The sequence below is a fragment of the Bos indicus genome, chromosome 20, assembly GCF_029378745.1.
Source record: "Bos indicus isolate NIAB-ARS_2022 breed Sahiwal x Tharparkar chromosome 20, NIAB-ARS_B.indTharparkar_mat_pri_1.0, whole genome shotgun sequence".
NCBI classification, from domain to species: Eukaryota; Metazoa; Chordata; class Mammalia; order Artiodactyla; family Bovidae; genus Bos; species Bos indicus.
In genome coordinates this window covers 16,859,996-16,884,535 of record NC_091779.1, presented here as the reverse complement: position 1 = coordinate 16,884,535, position 24,540 = coordinate 16,859,996, and the positions used below count along the sequence as shown (strand labels likewise).

The window sequence follows — 24,540 nt, the reverse complement described above, 5'->3', positions numbered from 1 at the left end:
TTGAGGAAAAGTTCCTTAACTTGTGAGGGTATGTTCAGTCATGGGGACGACCATGTATACCAAACAGGCAAAAGACTTCCTGACGTATTTCAATGCCATTTTACTGAAAACTCCCAGTACGGCACAATACGTGGGTTTATTGGATGGGACTTCTCTCACAGCTGCATCCTGGCACTGTGTACTGCCTTTTTACACACAATGTAGGTTACACATTTATTCTGTGTCTCAACCCACTAGAATATACTCTTCCTGAGAACAGAGTTTTTTTTTTTTTCTTTTTTTGGCCTTTTTAGTGCATTGTTGTATCCTAAGTGCTTAGAATAATGTCTGGCATTTGCAGGTATTCAATAAATATTTGAATGAATGAATGTGGGAAAGTCTAATGATAAGCCAGTAAATATGAGAAACCTGATGAAGAGCACAGGATTAGAACAAAGGAAGTTAGATATTCCCAGTGAAAAGCATTGTTGTCGTTTATTGGCTTAGTGTGCCCCATTTCAGTAGCTGACGATACTGAGTGAACTGTTGGTTCGTTTATTCCTTCATTTGTTTTTTAGCCCTTCAGCAGACTGTTTACTTTTGTAGTATCTTTTATAGATATTTCTCTCTCTACTGTGATGTAATTCCTGTACTTCCAGAAACGTTGTTTCTTTCACCTCTTTTTCACCTTTTCTGAAAGCCTGCCTTCCACTCTTAGAAATTGTAATCACATTATTGCCTTAAGTTCCTCAAACATTTACTGAGCATTTACTACCTCTTTGACATATTATATTAGGTGCAGGCAGGTATAGATGAATAAGACACAGTTCTTGCCTTTATGCAGCTCCTAATTTTGTAGGTGGGACTCAAATTAACAAGGAAATAGATGTAGTAATAGAAGTATGTTCTGTAGGTAAGAATGGTGTAGAGGAAGGAGCACTTTACATCTACTGCAGTTAAAGATTCCCAGAGCACGTGTTGTCAGGAATGAGCAGCTTTCATATTCTCCATTAGCTGCCATTTAAAAAACATACATAAAAGTAGGTGGAATTGTCTGATGAACCTTATCTGCTCACCACCAGGTTTCACAGTTACCAGCTCATGGTCATTCTTATTTCATCTCACCACCGCCTAGTTCCCCTCTAACTGTGCTGGTCGTGCTGTCTAGAAGCTTGGTCAGATTCAAATTTAACTATTATTTTTTGGGCAAACTGCTTTAAGATTTTGGTTTCTCACAGTAATGAAAATATCCATTTCTTTAAGCTTTTTAGTATGATAACTTTTCTATTTTCATTATGTTGGAACTCTTCCCCTAGTTTTCACAGAAATTCATTTCTTCCTTGACACATCTTTGACTAGTTTGCTTTTGACCCCAGGCAGTTTAGCAATTTTGTAATATTTCCTATCCATAATTCCTCCAGATTATGTTTTCTGCCTTCTGTTCTTCTTTTCATAGACTTGAACTGTAGATCATGATTTGACTTGCAGGCATTTAACTGTCTTTGAAAAAATGACATCTTCCCCTCATCTCTCTGTAGGGGATGTTCCAGTAATTTATGGTAAATACTGCATTGTTTATACATTTCACCAAAAAGGCTACTCTTCATTCAAGTTATTTGCCTAGTGCCTATTCTTCCAGGAGGAAAACTGGAGCTTTCAAGTTATTATGTCACTCTCAATGGCTTGTATTTCGCCATTCTTCGTCTTTCTGAACATTTGTCCTGTCAAATGTGGACTACTGCGAGGTTTTTCTCTTTAGGGGTTTTCATCCTGCTCCTCTTATCACTCTGCCTTTTCCTATTCCACAATTTCTCAGTCTTCTTTATGCTAAAACGTTGCTTATGAATATTACATTTTCTTAAGTTCCATCATTTTATTTTGTATGAAGCTCAAAAACGTATCTTCATCTCACATTTTCTCTTGTTAGAGATGAGAGTATTTTTCATGATGCAGCGTTCAAGTAAAGAAGTAGAGACAGTGGTTTAAGGAAGTTTCCCTGCCACCTTGCAGATGGTTGTCCTGGCCAGGTGGTCACTAAAGAGAATCGCAGTGTCCTTCTCTTCCCGCGTCATTGAGGGAAAAGGATGCTTGAACATACTCTTTGGGATGTGCTACTTACTTCTCACCATCAGGTGGCACTGCAGATTAATCAGTTTATTTTTACATCCTAGTAGGACATTGTCTCGGAGAAGGCAATGGCACCCCACTCCAGTACTCTTGCCTGGAAAATCCCATGGACGGAGGAGCCTGGTAGGCTGCAATCCACGGGGTCTCGAAGAGTCGGACACGGCTGAGCGACTTCACTTTCACTTTTTACTTTCATGCATTGGAGAAGGAAATGGCAACCCACTCCAGTGTTCTTGCCTAGAGAATCCCAGGGATGGGGGAGCCTTGTGGGCTGCCGTCTATGGGGTCGCACAGAGTCGGACACGACTGAAGCGACTTAGCAGCAGCAGCAGCAGGACATTTTCTGGTAAAGGAGTATGTTGATGTGGAAGCTTTCGTAGAACATGAAAAGACTTCAAAGTGGAATTAAAGATAAACACACTATTGCTAACAAACACAAATTTATTTTCCTTTTATGCGATGAAAGTGTACAATATATATGTATGTGGAGCATTATGTAAAAGAAAAGTAATAAATCAAAAATGTTTTTTGTTTCATTTTTCTCAGTCTGTTAAATATTTTAAACTCTTGACATCACTTCATAAAGATTTTTAGAGATGAATATTTATAGTTAAAACTGGATTATAAGGCTCAAAGTCCCCTTCATGAGGAGGATTGTCTTTTGGTAAATGTTGCTATCACAGATCTAGGTAAATATGGCAGAACTATTGCTTATCAACTCTTGCTACTGAAAACCAAGTTTGTAAGCTTTCTCCTGAATGTTTTGATGAGAGTGCACTTATTGACCACATTATCTACTTAAATGTGCATATTTAATATATCACCATGATCTCTTGGTATGTGCTTGTCAAGAGAAATACATCATGATTTGAAGCTCTTGGAATGTTTTAGGATTACAGAAGAGAAATCAAGCAAATATTCCCATGCAAATTTAGAATAGATATAAAGTGAAAATTCTTGGCCTTAAAAAAAAAATCATTTTTCATCATAAAAATGAAATGTGTAGACTGTTAAAATCTCTCTAACTTCTGGGACTACTTTAGAACAGTACTGTTTTATAATTCTGTTTCTCGCTTGTCTTTATTCTTAGACATTTTTTATTTATATAGCTTTGCTGCATATATTTTATGTAGTATTTTTTTATTTGACATTATAGATACTCCTCTAATTACACAACAGACTAAAAAAGACCATTTTTAAAATTCTAATTGGTTTAGGATTTAAACTTGGATTTCTACCACTAAAGAGTTTGTAGGTCCTTTGAAACTCTTCAATAGATAGAATATTTTAGGAGTGGAGAAGAGTAAGCAAGGGAATATCTCCTCTCTTTCTTGTTGTTTTCTATGTTTTATTGTGTATTTTTTATCCCAAAGTAGATCAGTCTTTGACTGCATGACATCTTGTAGAGAATTTTGCAATAGCTCTGATGGTTCTTTAACGTAAAGGTATTTGGAGATACATGGAAGCATTTCGAGTCAAAACCGTCTTTATGTATACTGTGCAAGGATGCTAAACAACCTATAATGCACGTATGGAGGAGAGTTTTCCTGTTGAGAAACTGAAGTGAATTCAAATGGTGCAGTGTGGATTTGAATGGGACTAGCATCTCTGGTTTTTCCAGTGGTCATGTATGGATGTGAGAATTGGACTGTGAAGAAAGCTGAGCGCCAAAGAATTGATGTTTTTGAACTGTGGTGTTGGAGAAAACTCTTGAAGAGTCCCTTGGACTGCAGGGAGATCCAAGCAGTCCATCCTAAAGGAGATCAGCCCTGGGTGTTCTTTGGAAGGAAGGATGCTAAAGCTGAAACTCCAATCTTTGGCCACCTGATGTGAAGAGTTGACTCATCGGAAAAGACTCTGATGCTGGGAGGGATTGGGGGCAGGAGGAGAAGGGGACGTCAGAGGATGAGATGGCTGGATGGCATCACCGACTCGATGGATGTGAGTCTGAGTGAACTTCGGGAGTTGGTGCTGGACAGGGAGGCCTGGCGTGCTGCGATTCATGGGGTCGCAAAGAGTCGGACACGACTGAGCGACTGAACGGAACTGAGCATCTCTGGAACCTTCCATATTATTGCAGAAGTCTTATGTCCTTTAATCTTGCTTTAATTTCTTAAACTATTACTCTTTCTTGCTCTTATTAACATTACTTATTAATACTTCAGCCACATGTTTTTCATTTCTTCAGTTACTTTTCTTGGTCTTGTGCTAACTTCGGCATTTACATAGTTAGAGCACTTAAAAGAAAATAACAGCTTAATTAAGATATAATGCACAGACCATACAATTCACTCACTGCAAGCATACAATTCAGTGATTTTTAGTATATTCACAGACATGTGCGGTCATCACTACCAACAATTTTAGAACATTTCATCACCTCAAACTGAAGTCACTCCACATGTTTCTCAATCCTTTTTTATTTGTGGCTTGGTAGATCCTGTCTTTGTAGCATTGAATAATATTCCATTGTCTTGATGCACCACAGTTTATTTATCCATCCACCTGCTGAAGAATATCTCGATTACTTCCAAGTTTTGGCAGTTAGGAATAAAGCTGCTATAAACCTGTATGTGTAGGGTTTTGTGTAGATACAAAGGTTCTCAGCTGCTTTGGGTAAATACCATGTGATGCAATGGCTGGATTGTATAGTAAGAGTATGTTTAAGAAACCACCAAACAGTCGTCTAAAGCGGTTATACAATTTTGTACTTCCGACAGCGATGTGTGAGAGTTCCTGTTGCTCCACGTTCTTGCTGCCTACCATTTGGCCATTCTAATAGGTGTAGTGTATCTCATTGACATTTTAATTTGTGTTTCCCCAATAGCATATGACGTGGAGCACCTTCTTGATTATTTTCACATCTGTATATCTTCTTTGGTAAGGTGTTTGTTAAGGTCTTTGGCCCGTTTTTTAATCAGACTGATTTTTTTGTTGTTGAGTCTTCAGTTCAGTCGCTCAGTCACGTCCGACTCTTTGTGACCCCAGGGACTGCAGCATGCATTTTGCCTTTTCTTCTTCTTTTTTTTTTGGCCATGCTGCACAGCAAGCAGGATCTTAGTTCCCTGACCAGGGATTGAACCTGAGTCCCCTGCAGTGGAAGCACGGAGCCTTATCCACTGGACTGCCAGCTAGTCCTGTTCAGTTCAGTCACTCTGTCGTGTCCAACTCTTTGTGACCCCATGGAGTGCCAGGTAGTCTTGAGAGTTCTTTTTATATTTTGGATAACAATTCATTATCAGATATGTCTTTTGTACATATTTTATCCCTGTCTGTGGTTTGTCTTCTCATTCTTGATACTATCTTTTGCAGAACAGAAGTTTCTAATTTTAGTGAAGTCCAGCTGATCAATTATTTCTTTTATGGATTGGGTCTTTGGTATTGTGTCTAAAAACAAACCACCACACCCAAGGTCATCTAGGTTTTCTCCTAGGTTATTTTCTAGAATTTTATATTTAAATGTAGGTCTGTAATCCATTTTGAGTTAATTTTTGTGAAAGATGTAAAGCCTATGTTTAGATTTGTTTTGTTTTGCATATGGAGGTTCAGTTGATCCTGTACCATTTATTGAAGAGACTGTCTTTCCTCCATTGTTTGGCCCTTGCTCCTTTGTCAAAGATTGAATTTATGGGTGTCTATTTCCGGGCTTTCCAATCTGTTTCATTGATCTGTTTGTCTACTCTTTCACCGGAATCACTCTCTTGATTCCTGTAGCTTTACAGTAAGTCTTGAAGTGGATAATGTTAGTCTCCTGGTTTGTTCTTCAGTATTGTAGTGGCTACTCCAGGTCTTTTGTTTCTCTGTGTAAAGATTAGAATCAGATTGTTTGTATCTGTAAGAAAATTTTGAGTTTTGGTTCCAATCAAAATCCAAAAATCAGGTTGAGAAGAAGTAACATGTTGACAGTGTTGAGTCTTCCTATCCATGAACATGGAATATCTATTTATTTAGTTGTTCTTTGAGTTTGTTCATTGGTATTTTGTTGTTTTCCTCATAGAGATCATGTATATATTTTGTTCAGTTTATATCTAAATATTTAGTTTTGGGGGGTGCTAATGTAAATGATACTGTGTTTTTAATTTTCACTTCCACTTGTTCATTGTTGGTATACAGGAAAGCATTTGACTTTTGTATATTCACCTTGTATCCCACAACATTGCTATAAATTGCCCATTAGTTCCAGGAGATTTTGGTTGATTCTTCCAGATTTCTACATAGATGATCATGTCATCTTCAGACAGACCAGATTTGATCTTCCTTTCTGATCTATATACCTTTTCTTTTCTTACCTTTATTGTATTATGAAGGACTTCCAGGTCCGTGTTGAAAAGGAGTGGTAAGAGGGAATGGCCTTCCTTTGTGCCTGATGTTAGTGGGAAAGCTTTGTTTCTCACCATTAAGTATGGTGTTGTCTGTGGGTTTTCTGTAGATAGTGTTTATAAGGTTGAGAAACCTCCCCTCATCTTTTGCCTTTTAATTAGATATCTTTTTTGAATTGTAAAAATTCTTTATATATTTTGCATATAAGTCACATATCAGATATTGTTGTTGTTCAGTTGCTACATTGTGTCCAACTCTTTGAGACCCCACTGCAGCACACCAGGCTCCCCTGTCCTTCACCATCTCCTGGAGTCTGCACAAATTCATGTATATTGAGTCGGTGATGCCATCCAACCATCTCATCCTCTCTCTACCCCTTCTCCTGCCTTCAGTCTTTCCAGCATCAGGGTCTTTTGCAGTGAATCAGCTCCTCGTGTCAAGTAGCCAAAGACTGGAACTTGGGCCATAAAGAAAGCTGAGCACGGAAGAGTTGATGCTTTTGAACTGTGGTGTTGGAGAAGACTCTTAAGAGTTCCTTGGACATCAAGGAGATCAAACCAGTCAATCCTAAAGGAAATCAGTCCTGAATATTCATTGGAAGGACTGATGTTAAAGCTGAAACTCCAGTACTTTGGTCACCTGATACGAAGAACTGACTCATTTGAAAAGACCTTGATGCTGGGAAAGATTGAAGGCAGGAGGAGAAGGGGACAACAGAGGATGAGATGGTTGGATGGCATCACCAACTCGATGGACATGAGTTTGAGCAAGCTCTGTGAGTTGGTGATGGACAGGGAAGCCTGGCGTGCTGCAGTCCATGGGGTTGCAAAGAGTTGGACACGACTGAGCATCTGAACCGAACTCATTTGCCATGAATTGATAGAACTGGATGCCATGAACTTAGTTTTTTGAATGTTGAGTTTTAAATCCAGCTTTTTCACTCTCCTCTTTTACCTTCATCAAGAGGCTCTTAGTTCCTCTTTGCTTTCTGCCATTAGGGTGGTATCATCTTCATGTCTGAGGTTGTAGATACTTCTGGCAATCTTAATTCCAGCTTGTGATTCATTCAACCTGGCATGATGCACTCTGCATGTAAATTAAATAAGCAGGGTGACAATATACAGCCTTGATGTACTCCTTTCCCAATTTTGAGCCAGTGCATTGTTCTTTGTCTGGTTCTAATTGTTGCTTCTTGACCTGCATACAGATTTCTCAGAAGGCAGGTAAGGTGGTCTGGTATTCCCATCTTTTTAAGAATTTTCCTGTTTGTTGTGATCCACACAGTCAAATGCTTTAGTTTAGTCAATTTGCAAATATTTTTTCCCATTCTGTGAATTGTCTTTACTTTCTTGATGGTATTGTTTGATAAAGTTTTAAATTTTGATGACTATAATTGTTCTTGGTTTAATTGCATGTGCTTTGGTATCATATTTGAGAATGCTTTACCTGGTCCAAAGTCATGAAGATTTACTGCTAGACCTTCTAAGAGTTTTATAGAGTTAACTCTTCATGCTTAGCTCTGTGATTCATTTGGAGTTAATTTTTGTTTATGGTATAAGGAAGAGGTCCAGCTATTCTTTGTATGTTGATATTCAGTGGTTCCCTCACTGTTTGTTGAAAAGACTATTCTTTTTCTATCCAGTTGTCTTGGTGCCCTTGTTGAAAATCACTTGCCTTTAGATGTAAGGGTCTATCTGGACTTTAAAATCTGTTTCATTAATGTGTATATCTGGCCTCTTGCCAGCACCAACACTGTCTTGATTACTGTAGCTGCATTGTAAGCTTTGAAATCTGGAAGTGTGAATGTTATTTCCGTATTTTTGTTTCTGATTCCAATCTGATAACTTATTTGTATGATTCAGTTCTTTTAAATGTGTCGAGACTAAGTTTTCGGTCTAGCGTTAAGGTCTGTCCTGGAGAATGCTTGATGTGTGCCTGAGATGAACGGTTGCTCGCATTCTGCTGTTGTCGAGTGGAATGTTTGTCAGGTCTGGTTTGTGTATCCTGTTGTTCAAAACATATTTCCTTGTTGATCTTCTTTCTAGATGTTCCGTTCATTTTTAAAAAGTGGAGTATGGAAATCTCCAGCTGTTACTGTTTGTGGTTGAGCATCCTGGGGTGGGCATGATTGAGGCCCACTGTGCTTGGCCTGATAGTCCTGGGGTAGAGCTTCTGACCTGTGAGTGCTGCCAGGCTGGCAGAAGAGTACCCAGACCTTTTGGCTGTGCTTGTCTGGAACACAGCTGCAGTGTGTAGCTGGGGCAGATGAGAAATGCTGGCTGCCTGCCCCTTGTGGGGAGAAACTGCAGCCTCCTGTTTTGGCTCATTCTGCCTGGAGGATAGCCTCTGTCATTCTGGGGAGCAGCAGTGAGCTTGTGGCTCAAATGCCACAGATTCTTGCTATTTTTACCAAAATTTAGCAGTATTTCTTGTGTAAGCGTTTCTGCGTTTGCTGTGTGTCCTTAAACATACTTTCCAGAGACTGAAAATGGTTCCTTTTTGTAACTTTTATCAGTTACAGTTATACTGAGGAGAGGATTGATGGAGCTCTTCATGCCATCGTTCCTGAAGTATTCTCTTTTCTTTCTTTAAAAAAAAAAAAAAATATATATATATATATATTTATTTATTTATTTTTGGCTGTGCTGGGTCTTCATAGACATGGGCTCTCTCTAGTTGTAGCAGGTGGGGGCTACACTTGATTGCAGCGCACAGGCTTCTCAGTGCGGTGCTGGCTTCTCTTACGGAGCACCAGCTTAGGCGCACAGGCTTCAGCAGTTGAAGCACGCGGGCTCAGTAATCGCGGTGCACAGGCTTAGTTGCCCTGCAGCTTGTGGGATCTTCCTGGACAAGGGATCGAACCCATGTCCCCTGCTTTGGCAGGCAGATTCTTAACCACTTGGACCACCAGGGAAGTCCTCCTTTCTTTCTTTTAAACTGGACATGGAAGCTAGAGTACTGATTCGATTGTTGCTGATCATTTTTGGTATTTCAGAGATGAGGTTGTATACTTCTTTTTGTATCACCTCAGAAGGCACTTAGCTCAAGTTGTGTAGCTGTTGGTGATACTGTAGTAAATTTGCTTTCTTGGTTGACCTGGTGACTGACAGTTCCCTTCATTTTAAAGGTTTATTTCTTCATTGCATTTAGCAAGTAATCTGTGGGGTGATACTTAGACACACTGGGAATATCCTGTTCCCCAACAGCTCTTCTTTCACTTAATGGTTTTAGCATCCATATTCATCTATGCCTGAATAAATTATATCACTGAGGGAACCTTTTTTGATTTTGAAATTCTTTTTCCTTCAACTTCTCTTATAACCTTATGCCTTCTTTTTCTCAGTTTACTTACGGCTTTAATTTTTAATAGTAGGGTGGCGTTATTGTTTGTGTGGAATGTCCTAAAACTAAGGATAAACACAGGTAATGTAGTAGACTAAAAAATTGTCATGACTGGAATTAAAGTTGATGCAGGCCTGAGAAGTCTGTTTTTTGGTGACAGGCAGAGGTATTGGGTTTTCTTTATTTCTTTCTTTTAATGAAAATTAGTTTGTTTTCAACTGCAGGCACATCTGTGTTATCTTTGGACTTTGGATTTTTCCAGAATTGGGAAGATATCTTACAGAATCAAGCTTAGAAAGCCCACTTACAAGGTCTGAGTGTTTTAGGCTCTTGGTCACATATCGCTAGATTATTTAGACTTTAATAGCATCGAAGAGTATTGTAGTTCCAGTAATGAATAAATTGAACTGACCGACTTGTGAAATAGTGAGAAGGGCAACTTGCCCTTTTAATTTTCACCTTCTCCTTTCTTTGTATTGTTATTAGGGGAAAAAAGGAGTATGCATTTAGATTTTGAATAATTCTCTTCAGTAGTATAGTTAAGAGCGTATAAAATGCTCATAAGGAGTGTTTCCTGTTATTATTTTGAAACTATTCAAAATAATGAAAATCAAAACAACCTCAGTGTATGCATGATTAATTAGAAAACCTAGGCAAATTTAATCTGTTTGCTTCGTTGTCCCCAGGGTCTTGATAATTAATAGGAACACTGAAAGGCAAAGGATACCTGGTTTTAACATAGGTGTGGGGTTTCTCTCACCACACACAGACCTGTAGCAGCACCTGCACTGTGAGAGACTAGCTTCTCTGGCCTTCAGGCCTCCCTTTTGATGATCCTGTCATGCCGTGAAGATCCTGTTGGGTCCTTTGGGAAGTGTCGCGCGTCCTTTGGGAAGTGTCCCGCTGGCTAGTCTTATCAGTTAGTCTGTGTCTGTCTCTGGCTCTCCTCCTGCCCTCTGCCCCACCTCCCTTCTTTTCTCATTCCTTACGCCTTCTCCTTTTCTTCTTCCCTCTCTTGCTTTGTCAGTCTCAGGTCTCCAGTTTTTTTGGAGACTAGTTTTATGTCTGACTCAACTGCCATGTGCAGATAACAGTAGCAGCGCTATTATATTTCTGCATGCTAATTCCAAAAGAGAGATGCTGGAGGTTAGTTTCCAGGTGTGCTATCCTTGAAACTGACTCTAGTAGTCAGTAGTCATCTGCCTTTTATCCTAAATGAAGTTTACTTCCACACTGTTACAGTTAAATGACTCAGTACATTTCTCTGTTCTTTTTTGCCATCGTTGTCCTTTCAAGAGAACTCCACAACTGAGTTCCGCATAAATACTTAACACATAGAAAATGTAGTCCTTTTGTTGCAGGAAGGGGGATCCCTTCCAGAGCCCAAAACTGGGCTCTTGTCTAACACTTGGAAATGAGTTGTCCGAGGAGACACATGTGCTGACTTGTCCGAGGAGACACATGTGCTGACAAATCAAGAGATTTTATTGGGAAAGGGCGCCCGGGCGGAGAGCAGTAGGGTAAGGGAACCCAGGAGAACTGTGCTGCCACCTGGCTTGCAGGTTTTATGGTGATGGGATTAGTTTCCGGGTTGTCCTTAGCCAATCATTCTGACTCAGAGCCCTTCCTGATGGTGCAGGCCTTGTTCAGCCAGGGTGAATGCCGGAGAGAAGGATTCCGGGAGGTGGTCGGACAGGTGGTGTCTCCTTTTGACCTTTCCTGAACTCTCTGGTTGGTGGAGGCTTATTAGTTCCCTGTTCCTCACCAGGCCCTCCTGTCCTAAAACAACTCATGCAAATAATTACTGTGGTGCGTGGCCCAGGGTGGGCAGTTTCAGTCAGTGTGCTTCCCCTAACACTTTCAGATTTCTTATGGATTCAGGAATCCTTTTCTCCAGGAACCTGTTATGGCAGTGTGTGGTGTGTTTCTAGGTGTTCGGGAGCAGGATGGTGTGGTGAGGCTGTTTTATGATTCAGCAGGAAGAGCTGAGTTTCCAGAACCTTGATATCAGGCCTCGCTCTGCCATGTACTAGTTTTCTGCAGTGATCCTGGGCAACTCTCTTGATAGCTGTAAATTCTTCCTCTATGAAACAGTGATACTAATACATATGCCACATTTGCTTTTTATTGGTTTGGTATGGGATCTTTAAAAAATTTAATACGCTTTAGTAATGTGGCATTTTAAATAATCCATTATGATGGGACTGTCATTGCTGAATTGTTAATTTTTGAGGATACACTTCATCTGCAATTCAGGAACTGACTGCTGCCTAAAGCTTCCCTTGTAAGTTCATTAGTTCTTGGAAATATTTCCAGTAGAAGTTACAAATGATGATTTGTTTCTCACACCAAAAAACCTTTTTACCCATTAGATAAACCACTCATAATATTGTTTTTGTGGGGGAAATGTACTCTGGATTCCAACTGGTATTCTAGAAACGTGTTTTTCATAGTTTGTTTTAATAATTCTCTCTTTCTCCCACCTCATCATTCTCCATATTTTGGGGAAAAGACCGTTTTCAATTCTTAACAACTATTTTAGTACTTGGCATGGCATTGGTTCTCCAAATATATGTAAACTAAGCTCTCCCTCTCAGACTGAAATGGGCCTCTTGGAAGCAAGGATCAAAAGTGAGAGGAGGCGAGGACAGGGCATATACTTCTGGGGAGGACCCTGATGGAGCAGGGTGCTGGGGGGAGGTAGGGATTCTGTCGTTTACATTGGACCAGATGAATCATGAAGTTTGCTGTTGTAGAGTTCCTGAGGAGTGTCCAACTCTTTTGCGACTCCATGGACTGTAGCCTACCAGGCTTCTCTGTCCACAGGATTTTCCAGGCAAGAATACTAGAGTGGGTAGCTGTTTCCTTCTCCAGGGGATCTTCCCAACCCAGGGATAGAACCTGTGTCTCCTGCATTGGCAGGTGGATTCCTTTTACCACTGATCCACCAGGGAAGCCCAAATGGTGAGGGTAAGTGGGGCATAAAGATTAGAGTATATAGACTTAAGGATTGCTTTGTCACGTAGGTCCAGAGAAGTGTAAAGTGTGAAGATGTGCATATGTGTGTGTGTGTATGAGTGCTCTGCATAATCTTTCTTCTAGGTGTAAATTGCTCTGGGGGTTGGCAGTGGTCAATGATTTTATTTTTATAGTAGTAGCCCAAAACAGAGACATGGCATTTTTCTTTCTTTTTAGGGTTGAAGTAGGGATGAGTTCTGGTGGAGCCTTTCTCTATTATTACATTCACATGTTCTTCCTGTCTTCCTGGGGCTTTTTTTTCGCACATGTACTAAAGTCCAGACACTTTAGTTTTTCCCCTACAAAGTCTTCACATGATCTTCCTGCCCATTTCTCCAACCTTATCTAGTACTACTTTCCCCTCTTCTCATTAAATGTCAATTATACTGGCTTTCTTAGGTTTGTTTATAATATTAAAACCTTGTTTTCAGTTGTTTTCCGTATCCAGATCTCTGCTTTCAGATTTTTGCCTGGCTGGGTCTCTCTTGTCATTCTCACGTCTCCTGTAAATGTCACTAGAGAAGACTTCTCAGAATACTCAGTCTAAAGTAGCACAGCCAGAGTCCATCTTTAACATTACCTTATTTTCTTTACCCACTACCTCCTATCTCCTCCTAACGCTGTCTTCTTCCACTAGAATGTAAACTGCGTGAAGTCAGGGACACCGTGTTGTTCACGGCTGTTTTCTCAGCACCTGGAACAGTGCCTGGTACACAAAAGGCTTTCAGTAATTTCGTTAAATAAATCAGTTAATTAGCTTCTGTGTGGTTCAGTGTGAAGTCCTTTATTGTTCAGAATTGGTCACTGTTGTTAATTCATCCAGTATCTACCCACTATCGTGTGTCTTGTTGGGCCCGTGGACCACAGATGGCTTAGGTGTCTGTCCTGTCACTCATGAGATACTGATTAAGAGTAGTGGCTTTGGTCTTCAAGTCCAGGGACTGCCACTTAGTAGACTGTGACCGTGGCAAGCTAAGGTCTCTGAGCCTTTAGTTTCCTACCTAACATATGGTGATAATAGTATCTACCACATAGAATAATTATTAGGAATAAATAAGTAAAGCACTTACTGCAGTACTTGACATGTAATATATGCTCAGATACTGGCTTTTTTAAAAAAACCTTTATTATTATTCTATTTTGCTTGGGGGAGAATCAGTGAATTCCTGCTCTTCATACTTCAGACAGTTCCCTTGTGAGAACTGCAAATCAGTGCTGGTCTGCCTTCTTTTTCAGGGATGTATAATGGAAGCCCCTGTATGTTTCGTCATCCACAGCACTAGCAGTAGAGCTGGGCTTTCAGATGTACCTCAGTTTTAGATGTTCTAAAAGTGCTTTTCAAACTTTGACAATTATTAGGATTTACCTAGAGGACTTATTAAAGCACAGCCCTTTGCCCCAGCGCCTCCTGCTGTCAGCCCCTGTTTCCATTTGCTAGGTTTGGAGAGAAGATTGAGAATTTGTGTTTCTGTGAGATGATGCTGGTGTTGCCAGTCCTTGATTGGTGCCACTTTGAGTGGGTTTTTCTAGAGTTGTGTTAATATGGTAGCCACTAGCCACATGTGGCTGTTGAGTACTTGAAATTGGGTTAGTTTGAAATGAGATGTACCTTAAGTATAAAATATACACAGGATTTTGAAGATTTAGTATAAAAGAGGTAAAATATCACATTATTAGTATTTTCAAAATATTGAAAGGATAACATTTTGGATATATTGAGTTAAATATTATATAATATAACTAATTTCATGTGTTTCTGTTTCTTAATGTGTCTACTGGAAAAGGTAAAAATTACATACGTGGCTTGCTTTTGTGACTTGCATTGTATTTCAACTAAGCAGAAAGGTATATTGCCGTCATCTTTATTTTATTTTTTTTTAACATTTTAACTAATTAAATAATTTATTTTTGGCTGCACAGAATCTTCACTGCTTTGCGTGGGCTTTCTCTAGATGTGATTCCCCAGACTTCTCATTGTGGTGGATTCTCTCATGAAGAACGGGCTCTCGGTGCTCGGGCTTCAGTAGCTGCCGCGCGCGGGCAGCATAGGGGCTCAGTCATGACATGAGGACTCAGTAGTTGTGGTGCACGGGCTCCAAAGCACAGGCTCAGCAGTTGTTCAGCAGCATGTGGAGTCTTCCCGGACTAGGGATCGAACCCATGTCCCCTGCATTGGCAGGTGGATTCTTATCCACTGTACTGCCAGGGAGGTCCTGCCTATCTCTTTAAAGTATCTTCTGGGGCCTCCATAAAGTGAGTCTCTCTTTTACAGCCTATTTTTGAAATCATACATTACCAAGAAACCCTGTAAATCGAGTGAAAATCCATTTACTTATTTTCAAGTGATAATGAAACACAGAAACTTATTCAAGAAGCTCCTATGATGGAAAAGAATCTGAAAAAGTATATACGACTTATATATATATATATATATATATAAAATAACTGAATCACCAAGAAAGTTAAAAAAAAACACAAAACTCCTTATTAGTGATGGAGGTAATATATGTTTACCCCCCTAGTCAGTTCTAAGATAGAGACAAGAACAGACTACTAATTTATAACCTTAGTCCAACTCCATTGCTAATTGGTAATATTTGTCTGATTCCAGTTATTATACCCTGGCCCTTCTTAATTCACAAAGGCTTCAAAATGATTAATTTCCTTAAAAGTTATAATACTTTGGGTCAGATTTCTTTTAGAATCAATTTTTGGGACCTTCCCTTTTCTTGAGTCATTGCAATTTAATTACAACTCTTAACAAAGGAAGTAATTTGCTTTTGATTATGGGTTAATGACTTAGACTTTTACTATCTGGAACATTCTTCAGTTTTAGGCAGTTGGTATCACAAAACTAATTCCCAGTCACCTCTGTACCAAGAACTATTTTCTGTCAACTTTTAGTTTTCAGTTTTTAAAAAAAAAAGTTTTTAAAAAGGTTTTTTGGCCATGCTCTGTAGCATCTGGGGTCTTGGTTACCCAACCAGGGGTCAGACCCGAGTTTCCTATAGTGGAAGCACAGAGTCTGTCGCAAAGTCTTAACCACTGGACCACCAGGGAAGTCCTAGTTTTCAGTTTAGTTTTGCATACCTTGTATATGTGTATTGTGAACAACTACATATACTTTCCTAACAAACAATCGTACACAATTTTGGGGATGATTAGAAACAGAATCCTAGAGAATTCAATAAATTCCTTATGTGTTTTTAGGATGGTTTCAGACACTATAATAACAAAATCACTCTGGTGTGTACTTAAAACTACCACAACATTGTACATTAACTAAACTTCTATAAAAAATTTTATTGAAGGATTAGGTGATCCAACCTTTAAGATCCTTTTTAACTTAAGGTTTATATTTTGTTTGTTGGTTTAAGTTCTCTTGCCCCCCTCCCCTCCTCCAACACAATATTTCTTGGGTATGCGTTTGTCTTTTATATTAAAAAAAAAGTTTCAGATACATATCATTGGAGGCACCTAAGATGATAACATGAGGTACTTAGCAATCAGTCAAAGCATTCTTTTTGCAGTTCTCTTCCTTCTGGTCTTCTTTTTTTTATAATTAATTTTTCTGTATTTTGTTCATCAATTTTAAACATTGAAATCAATAAATTACTTTGTGACTTACAGTTTATGCTTATGCAATATAATTTGCCAAAGAATTTTGAGTGAAGATTAACATTCAATATCTCTAAATCTGAGCAATTCAAAAAAGTATGAAACAAGCATCAAGGCCAAGTGGATTTTTCTTTCTTACACCATATAACTTGTTCAAATCATATCATATTTCATGCTAGCTTTTTAAAAACTTTGCTTTTTTGGTTTTACTTAGCGTTTGTAATTTTCTTTTTCAAAATTATTTTTCAGAGTCCTAGGTCCTTCGCATTTTTGTATGATTTCTACCTTCTGGTCTTAAGGATAAAATGGTTAATACTTTTATAGATTTTATAATGCTTATCTTGAAAAAGAAACAAAATAATTAGAGTCTTGAGCAGGCAGTGTTATTTAACCAGAATTTAGTAACTTTGATGTTTGTTTGTCATTGCCCCTCCCCCCTCCAACTTACTGCCTTGTATTTATGGGATAATAAAATGGCATTTTCTTTTAGAAGTAAATTGGTTTAAGCAAAGGCAATTTGACTTATGGGGTTTTTAAGTAAGAGTATGGGTGGTACATGAAAGAGAAATCAAGCAGAATCTTGAAAGAGTAGGTAAATGATTGAAGTATGGGAGCAATTCAGAACATCGAGGCCTTTTCTCTGTGTTTGTTACTGTTAATTTTTATGTATCAAGTACACTCAGGTATGTCCGTGTCATTTCCAGGTTTCCATGGATCTCAACAGCGCCAGTACTGTTGTTCTTCAGGTCCTAACACAGGCCACCAGTCAGGATACTGCCGTGTTAAAACCTGCTGAAGAGCAGCTGAAACAGTGGGAGACGCAGCCAGGCTTCTACTCAGTGTTGCTGGTGAGTTGTTCTAAAAGAGTTTACTATTATTTTTGATAGAATGAGGTACTATTATTTTAATTGTTCTAAATTAAATTTACTTTAGTGAAACTGATCCAGATGTTTGGCTGCTGTATCTCTTGCCACAAGTTAATTCAGGGCGTGGCTCTTGAGGATGTTTAAGAAATGTTTGTTGATGGTTGATAAATAACCCCTCAGGGTACAGTAAGTCTCCTACATATGAGCCTCAAGTTGCGAACTTTCAACAATGTGAACATGTGCCAGCCCCGTCTGGATGTCACCTGTTGTACTTACTACTGTGCTTTTCAAGGGACTGGACTGTAAGATTTAAAAAAATTACATACATACTTGTGTGAGAAGTATTATAAACCTCTTATAGTACAGTGCTATATAGCTGATTCTGTTAGTTGGGTACCTTGGCTAACTTTGTTGAACTCAGGAACAAATTGAACTTAAGAACGCTCTCTCAGAACAGAACCGGTCTGTATGTAGGGGACTTACTGGTAGAATCTGCTCAGCAGGCAGCACTGTGCTGATAATCTGTTTTAATGCGTTAATGCTGACTTGAATGAAGACTATACGTGGTACACTTTGATGTTTGTCTTCGTCCTTATCCTTGCCCCAGTTAATTTACATTGTCAGAATTCTTCATCAGAGGTCTCCCCACTGTTGCATGAGTCGGGTCTACCATGCTCACTTTAAAACATTTTCTTTTCCCCCATCTAAAAATTATTTTCTTAACATATCTGATTTTTTCCCCTGGATATTATGGGAAATAGTATAATAATTAACAGTGCTTTAGATCTTTCTGGGAGTTTAAAGCTTTTGGATAATTAATCAAAATTGTTTTCTCATTACCAGAATAAAAAGATGTCTTTTTGTATTGAAGGCCTCTCTTATTCTTTTTCTTCTGAAAATTTGAGAATTCTGATTGGTGTTCAAGATTTGGTTTCTGACCATGGCAAGGAGGCTACGAATTGAATCAAAAACTGATTCAGTATTTGTGACTGGGTCAAAAATTCAGAGCAGAACAGTTTGCTGTATCTTGTAAAATAGAAAACCGTGGCATTACATACATGTTTTGACTTCATGACTGAAAAGTTTTGAGTTGTTACATTTGAGAAGATATACTAGTCATGCCTGGAAAGGAAATTAAGTATCTGAAGTCATACTGGATATTCTGAATATAACATTAGAAAATTGTCTCTTTGGCACAGTAACACAGAGATAAAAAACAGAGTAATTTCTAACGAGACCGAAGAAAGTGTCTTCTTCTCATAGATCATCCCAGCATTGTGTTTGTAAATTTGGGGCATAGTATGTAAATCTTTAGAAAATCTTGTATCTTTACCCTTCATATGTTTATTTAAATGAGCATGCTTTGTAATTAGCTTTGTGTTTTTTCAGACCAAAATATAAAAGACTTCTGGAATTTCTTATTTTAGTTACTGCTTGACTTTGGGAGAACCAGTAGACTTGCTTGATACTTTCTGTGTAATGTATGAATTATAAATATTAAGTGCCTAGACCTGTTTGTTTTATTTTTATTAGGTTTACTTTTCTTCTTAGAGGGATAGTAAAGTTTCTTTTGGATGCAGTATAGATAATAACAGATTTTGAAACTGCTGAATGTAAGTTATTTCTTTCTTTTTCCCTGTTCTCACTGTTTTGGTACATTGGTTCTGTTTGAGCCTTTGCCATCCAGATTAGTCTGGAGATTCCTAAATTTGTGTACCTGATCTCAGGTGTGCATTCCAACCTGGTTATTCAATATATTTATGTAATATATATTTACTTGTATTGACACCTGCAGCTTGACTTTTCTTGGTTGCTTGGTATAGCGGAGTTAGGTTGAGATCTACCAGCTTCCACAGTATTCCCACGTTACTTTCATTCATTCACTCATTTGCTCAATAGATGTTTATGAAGTTTCTGCTTTGTCAGGCTCTGTGCTGGACTCCACTCATAATACACAACTCAGTCTAGTGTGGAAGGTAGGCATGTAAAGGGTAAGACCTAATGCAATTAATTAATTAGTCTTACAATTAATGTGGTGAGAGAACCTATGCTTTCTTTTGCAAGGACACCCAAAGAGGGACTCTGCCTCAGTTGTCACAGGTCTTAAGAAATAAATAGACATTACCCAACTGTCTCTGTAACTTTTTTTGGTATGCACCTGATTTTTTAAAAATAGGATTATAGTATCATACCTATTTTTAGTACTTAACATATAAAATTTTTTTAATATACTGAAAGACATACTTCCACATTATTACTTTTGACTTCGAGGTTTTCCCACATAAAGTTGTGTTTAAGAGGTCAGTTCTAGGGATTTGAGTTGTTTTAGGTCTGAATTGTAGTACAGTTTTAGTTAACATATTCCTACAATTCCTATTTGTCCCATCTACCCACTATTATAGAAACACTAAAAATTTTATTATTATGCATGCAGGGTCTTAATTCCCCAACCAGGGGTCAAACCTATGCTCCCTGCAGTGGAAGCGTGGAGTCCTAAGCACTGGACCACAGGGGTTTTCCTAGAAAGCAGTGAAATACACTTTAATTCTCACTGTTTGTGATATTTTAAATTATACTGTAAATATTAGTTTTACTCTTCTTATTTCATACACCTTTATAACTATTATAAATTTTTGGTAACAGTTTTAATAAATTTTAAAGGTCACATACCAGTTGTAATTTTGATTTCAAGGTCATGTTGCATGGTTTAGCTTGCACAGTCATTTTTACACTGTCTCATGACGGTGCAAGGCAGGAATTGCCTGTATTTGGATTAACACAGTGAATAAATATTTTGAGTAATGGTTAACTTTGATTTGAAATTATTCATAGCACTTCTGCGTTTATAATACTTGAAAATATTTTGTTATCTAACTTGTTTGTAAGCATAATTGCTTTGATAAGGAGGATACTTTGAAATTATTTAGTTCATTCTGTTGGGTCTACTTTTTCTTTCTAAATTTAGCTATGTTTATTTTACTTATATAATTAAAAAAATTATTTTTTGGTTGTGTTGGGTCTTTGTTGCTGCCCGAAGGCTTTCTCTAGTTGTGGAGAGCGGGGGCTACTCTCCAGTTGTGGGCCTTCTCATCGTGGTGGCTTTTCTTGTTGCTCTATGTAGGTGGGATTTCAGTAGTCGCAGCACGCAGGCTCGAGGGCTCTAGGGCATATGGGCTTCAGTAGTTTTGGTGCATGCGCTTAGTTCCTCTGTGGTATGTGCATACGGTATCTTCCTGAACAAGGGAGCAAGCCCAGTTCTCCTGCATTGGCAAGTAGATTCTTATCCACTGTAGCACCAGGGAAGTCCTAAAGGTGTTTATTTTAGTTTCATGTGGGTAGATTTTACTGTATAATTAGATTTGTTGTTTCAAGTTTAATTTTTTATTAGGAAAAATTTATAATATACCTAAAAGTAGAATAGTGAAATGACTCTGTACATAGCCATTACTCAGCTTACATAATTAACATACTCCTAAGCAAATATGCTCTCTTACATGAATTGTAGAGCTATAGATACTTAGAAAATAACAGTATATGTGTAATGATAAAATTTAAGTGAAACATTTAATTACAAATCTATCCATACTTAAATTTTTTTTTTTTAATTTTATTGAAGTATAGTTGATGGTGGCGCAGTGGTAAAGAATCTGTCTGCCAGTGCAGGAGATATGAGAGACAAGGGTTCTGTCCCTGGGTTGGGAAGATCCCCTGGAGTAGGAAACGACGATGACTTAATGACTAAACAACAAACAGCAGCAGCATCGTTGATTTCAGTGTGTGATGGTTTCAGTACAGCAGAGTGAATGTTGCTGCTGCTGCTAAGTCGCTTCAGTCGTGTCCGACTCTGTGCGACCCCATAGATGGCAGCCCACCAGGCTCCCGTCCCTGGGATTCTCCAGGCAACAACACTGGAGTGGGTTGCCATTTCCTTCTCCAATGCATGAAAGGGAAAAGTGAAAGTGAAGTCGCTCAGTCGTGTCCGACTCTTCGCGACCCCATGGATTGCAGCCCACCAGGCTCCTCCATCCATGGGATTTTCCAGGCAGAGTGAATGTTACTCATATGCATATATCCACTCTTTTTTTTTTTAATAGTCTTTTCTCATATAGGCCATTACAGAGTTATTGGGTAGAGTCTGCTGTGCTATACGGCAGGTTCTTCCTGTCTATTTTACGTATAGTCGTGTGTATATGTCAGTCCCAACCTCCCAATTTATCCTTCCCCTGGTGACCGTAAGTTTGTTTTCTACATCTGTGACTCCACTTTTGTAAATAAGTTTATTTATACCCTTCTGTTAGATTCTACATAAAAGCTGTATCATGGGGAAGGAAATGGCAGCCCACTCCAGCATTCTTGCCTGGAAAATTCCATGGAGCCTGGTGGGCTATCGTCCATGGAGTTGCAAAGAGTTGGATATGACTGAGCTCACACACATAAGCTATATTATACAATATTTGTATTTCTGTGTCTGAAAAATCTATGTGTACTTTATTGTGATATATTAACTATACTTTTAACTTATTACTTATGTTTTTTAAGTTATTTAAAAACTATAAATTATACATTTAACTTAAAATATATAACTTAAAACTATAAATTAACTATACACTTAGGTTTTTTAAGTTATTTAAGTATACTTAAATAACTATACTTATTTAACTTATGTTCATTCTGATGCTTTGTTTTTTATTTACAGAATATTTTCACAAACCACACTCTGGATATAAATGTACGGTGGCTTGCTGTGTTGTATTTTAAAAATGGAATTGATCGCTACTGGAGACGTGTAGCACCTCAGTAAGTTCCATCTCTTTTCCCCTCTCAAGCTCGTCCTTTTCACATTCAAGGGGGTCTAAGACTGTCATCCGTTAATCTTCACTCTGTATATAAAAGAATTCATTTGTGCTTTCTTCAGTAGCACATATACTAAAATGGGAACAATACAGAGATTTATATGCTCCCTGAGCTATGCACATTTGTGATTTGTTTGATATTCAAATGAAAAAAAGGTGTGTTAACGACTGAAGAAGAAATGTGTTCTACATGGTTAATTACAGATCACTAATTGTCTTACTGCTTTTCTCTGTGAGTTTTCCCCCCTTTGGGCATAGGATATGTGGACTTCTCATTGGCCTTCTGTTTTCAAGGATCTTTAATTTTATGGGCACAAAATAAATGCTGAAGCATGTTTGAAAAAATGCGCTCCCCCCCTTTTCTTTTTAAGAAATTACAAGGCTAGAATTCTGGAAAATGTCATTGAGAAGGAACTTCCAGGTCATCTCTGAATCAGCTGATGTTAATTGTCTAGTTTTATGCATAATTGCCTCTGTGGTAGAAATTGAGTAGTACACATTTGTAATATCATCAATTTCAGTTGTAACTACTCGGTAGGTGGTTAAGTGAAAAAATTTATTGTAATAGTTAATTGCATGTTTTATGATTGATGGAAAGACAGTATAGACAGGACAGGAATTTGATAGAAAATAGTAAACTTTGGTTTGGGGGAAAGAGGCTCAAGAGGGAGTTTGTTGTTGTTTAGTCACTGAGTCATGTCTGACTCTTTGTGACTGGGCTGTAGCCCGCAAGGCTCCTCTTTCCATGGGGTTTTCCAGGCAAGAATATTGGCGTGGGTTGCTATTTTCTTCTCCAGGGGATCTTCCCTGACCCAGGGATCGAACCTGCATCTCCTGCATTGCAGATGGATTCTTCTCTGCTGAGCTCCTGGGGAAGCCCCAAGAGGAGGGGGATATATATATAAAATTATGACTGATTCTCATTGATGTACAGCAGAGACCACTACAATATTGTAAAGCAATTATTCTCCAATTAAAAAAAATAGAAAACTTTGCCAAAGAAGTAACATAGTCTTTATTCTCCAGTAGATGGTACTGCAGCTCTGTAGTTTTTATGTTCATAGGCCCTTTTTAAAAAAATAGAGTGCCTCAAAGTGGGCTGTAAAATATGCTCTTGGATCATACTGGAAGTAACTAGAATTTTAAAGGCTACAGTTAGGATGCTATAATATTAAATCTTTTTCTTATTTTAAAATTAATTCATAATTTTGAGAGAAATGGGATGTTTAGTGATGAGAAAGTATATTTTGTTGAGTTGTAGGAAACAATGCAGCAAGACATGTTTCTATTGCTATGTCCAATTAAATTTTATGTGTCTCCTAAAATTAATTTTGTTTTACAAGTTATATGAAGAATAAATGACTATCCTTTAGATGGGAGAATAAATTATGATTATATATTTCAGATTGTACTTTCATGTAAAGAATTAGAAACTGGAATTAGTTTAAATTTTAATTAGGTAGTTAAATCCCAAGCTGTTAGTGATAATATTGAGATCCAAACTGGAAAGGAGATGCATGTACTTAGGCAGTAAAGATGTTAAAAATGTAAACAAAGGAGCAAAGATGTGTTATTGAACTCGTTTGAACTTAAGACTCTTAAAAAATAATTTGTGTTCTCATCAAAGTGCCATCTTATAGTTTCTATTCTTAATAGTATTTTCACAGAATGATTAAGCTTTATCATTACTACATAAAATGCAACTTTTACTGGATCCTAATTAATTAGATACTATCCAGTTTCTGGTTGGAATACAGTCTGGATTCATCTAATGAAGACAGGCACAAAGTTGAAGGTGTATGCTGACTATTATTGGAAAATTGCTGAAGTCATGAGATTTCTCAGGTTAAGGGCTTGTTTTCTTTAACAGATGTATATATTTTTTTTACATGGTCCCTTGTTTTGGTAACTAATTGTTATATTATACTCTGAATTTAAATTATGAGAACCATGAAAACTGTTGAACCTGCCTTCTTGGCATAGAAGTAAACTGAATTTCAAGCTTGAATCAAAACATTTTAAGAAAAAAGCATTGTTTTCAGGGATTTGATTGACAGAAGGAAGCTATTAAAATTGGAAAGTTCAGCAGCATTATAAAAAGATTAGGGGGATAATTTTAAATGGAAAAGCATAGACTTGCATTGGACTTTGACTCCTTTTGCCTGGATATGTATTATTTTAAATTGAGGTTCAGTTGACATATAACATAACATGAGTTTCCAATATATTACATAATGATTCAAAATGTGTCTGTATTGTGGAATGATCACCACCGTAAGTAGTTTACTTCTGTCTCCATTCATGTGCTGCTGTGCTCTTGGGTTAGTTGTGTCAGACTCTGGACTATCGCTCACAAGCCTCCTCTGTCCATGGGGTTTTCCAGGCAAAAGTACGGGCATGGGTTGCCATTTCCTTCT

At 38.0% G+C, this 24,540-nt stretch overlaps 1 protein-coding gene across 1 annotated transcript in view; it reads left to right on the top strand.

The window, feature by feature from the left end:
- The window catches only part of IPO11 (importin 11), a 203,414-nt gene that overhangs the window by 6,373 nt on the left and 172,501 nt on the right, over nt 1-24,540 (top strand). The window contains exons 2-3 of the mRNA XM_019982950.2: nt 17,109-17,252; nt 21,967-22,067. Of these exons, the coding sequence (XP_019838509.1) occupies nt 17,115-17,252; nt 21,967-22,067 (239 nt within the window). The 5' untranslated portion in view covers nt 17,109-17,114. The remainder of the gene's footprint in view (nt 1-17,108; nt 17,253-21,966; nt 22,068-24,540) is intronic.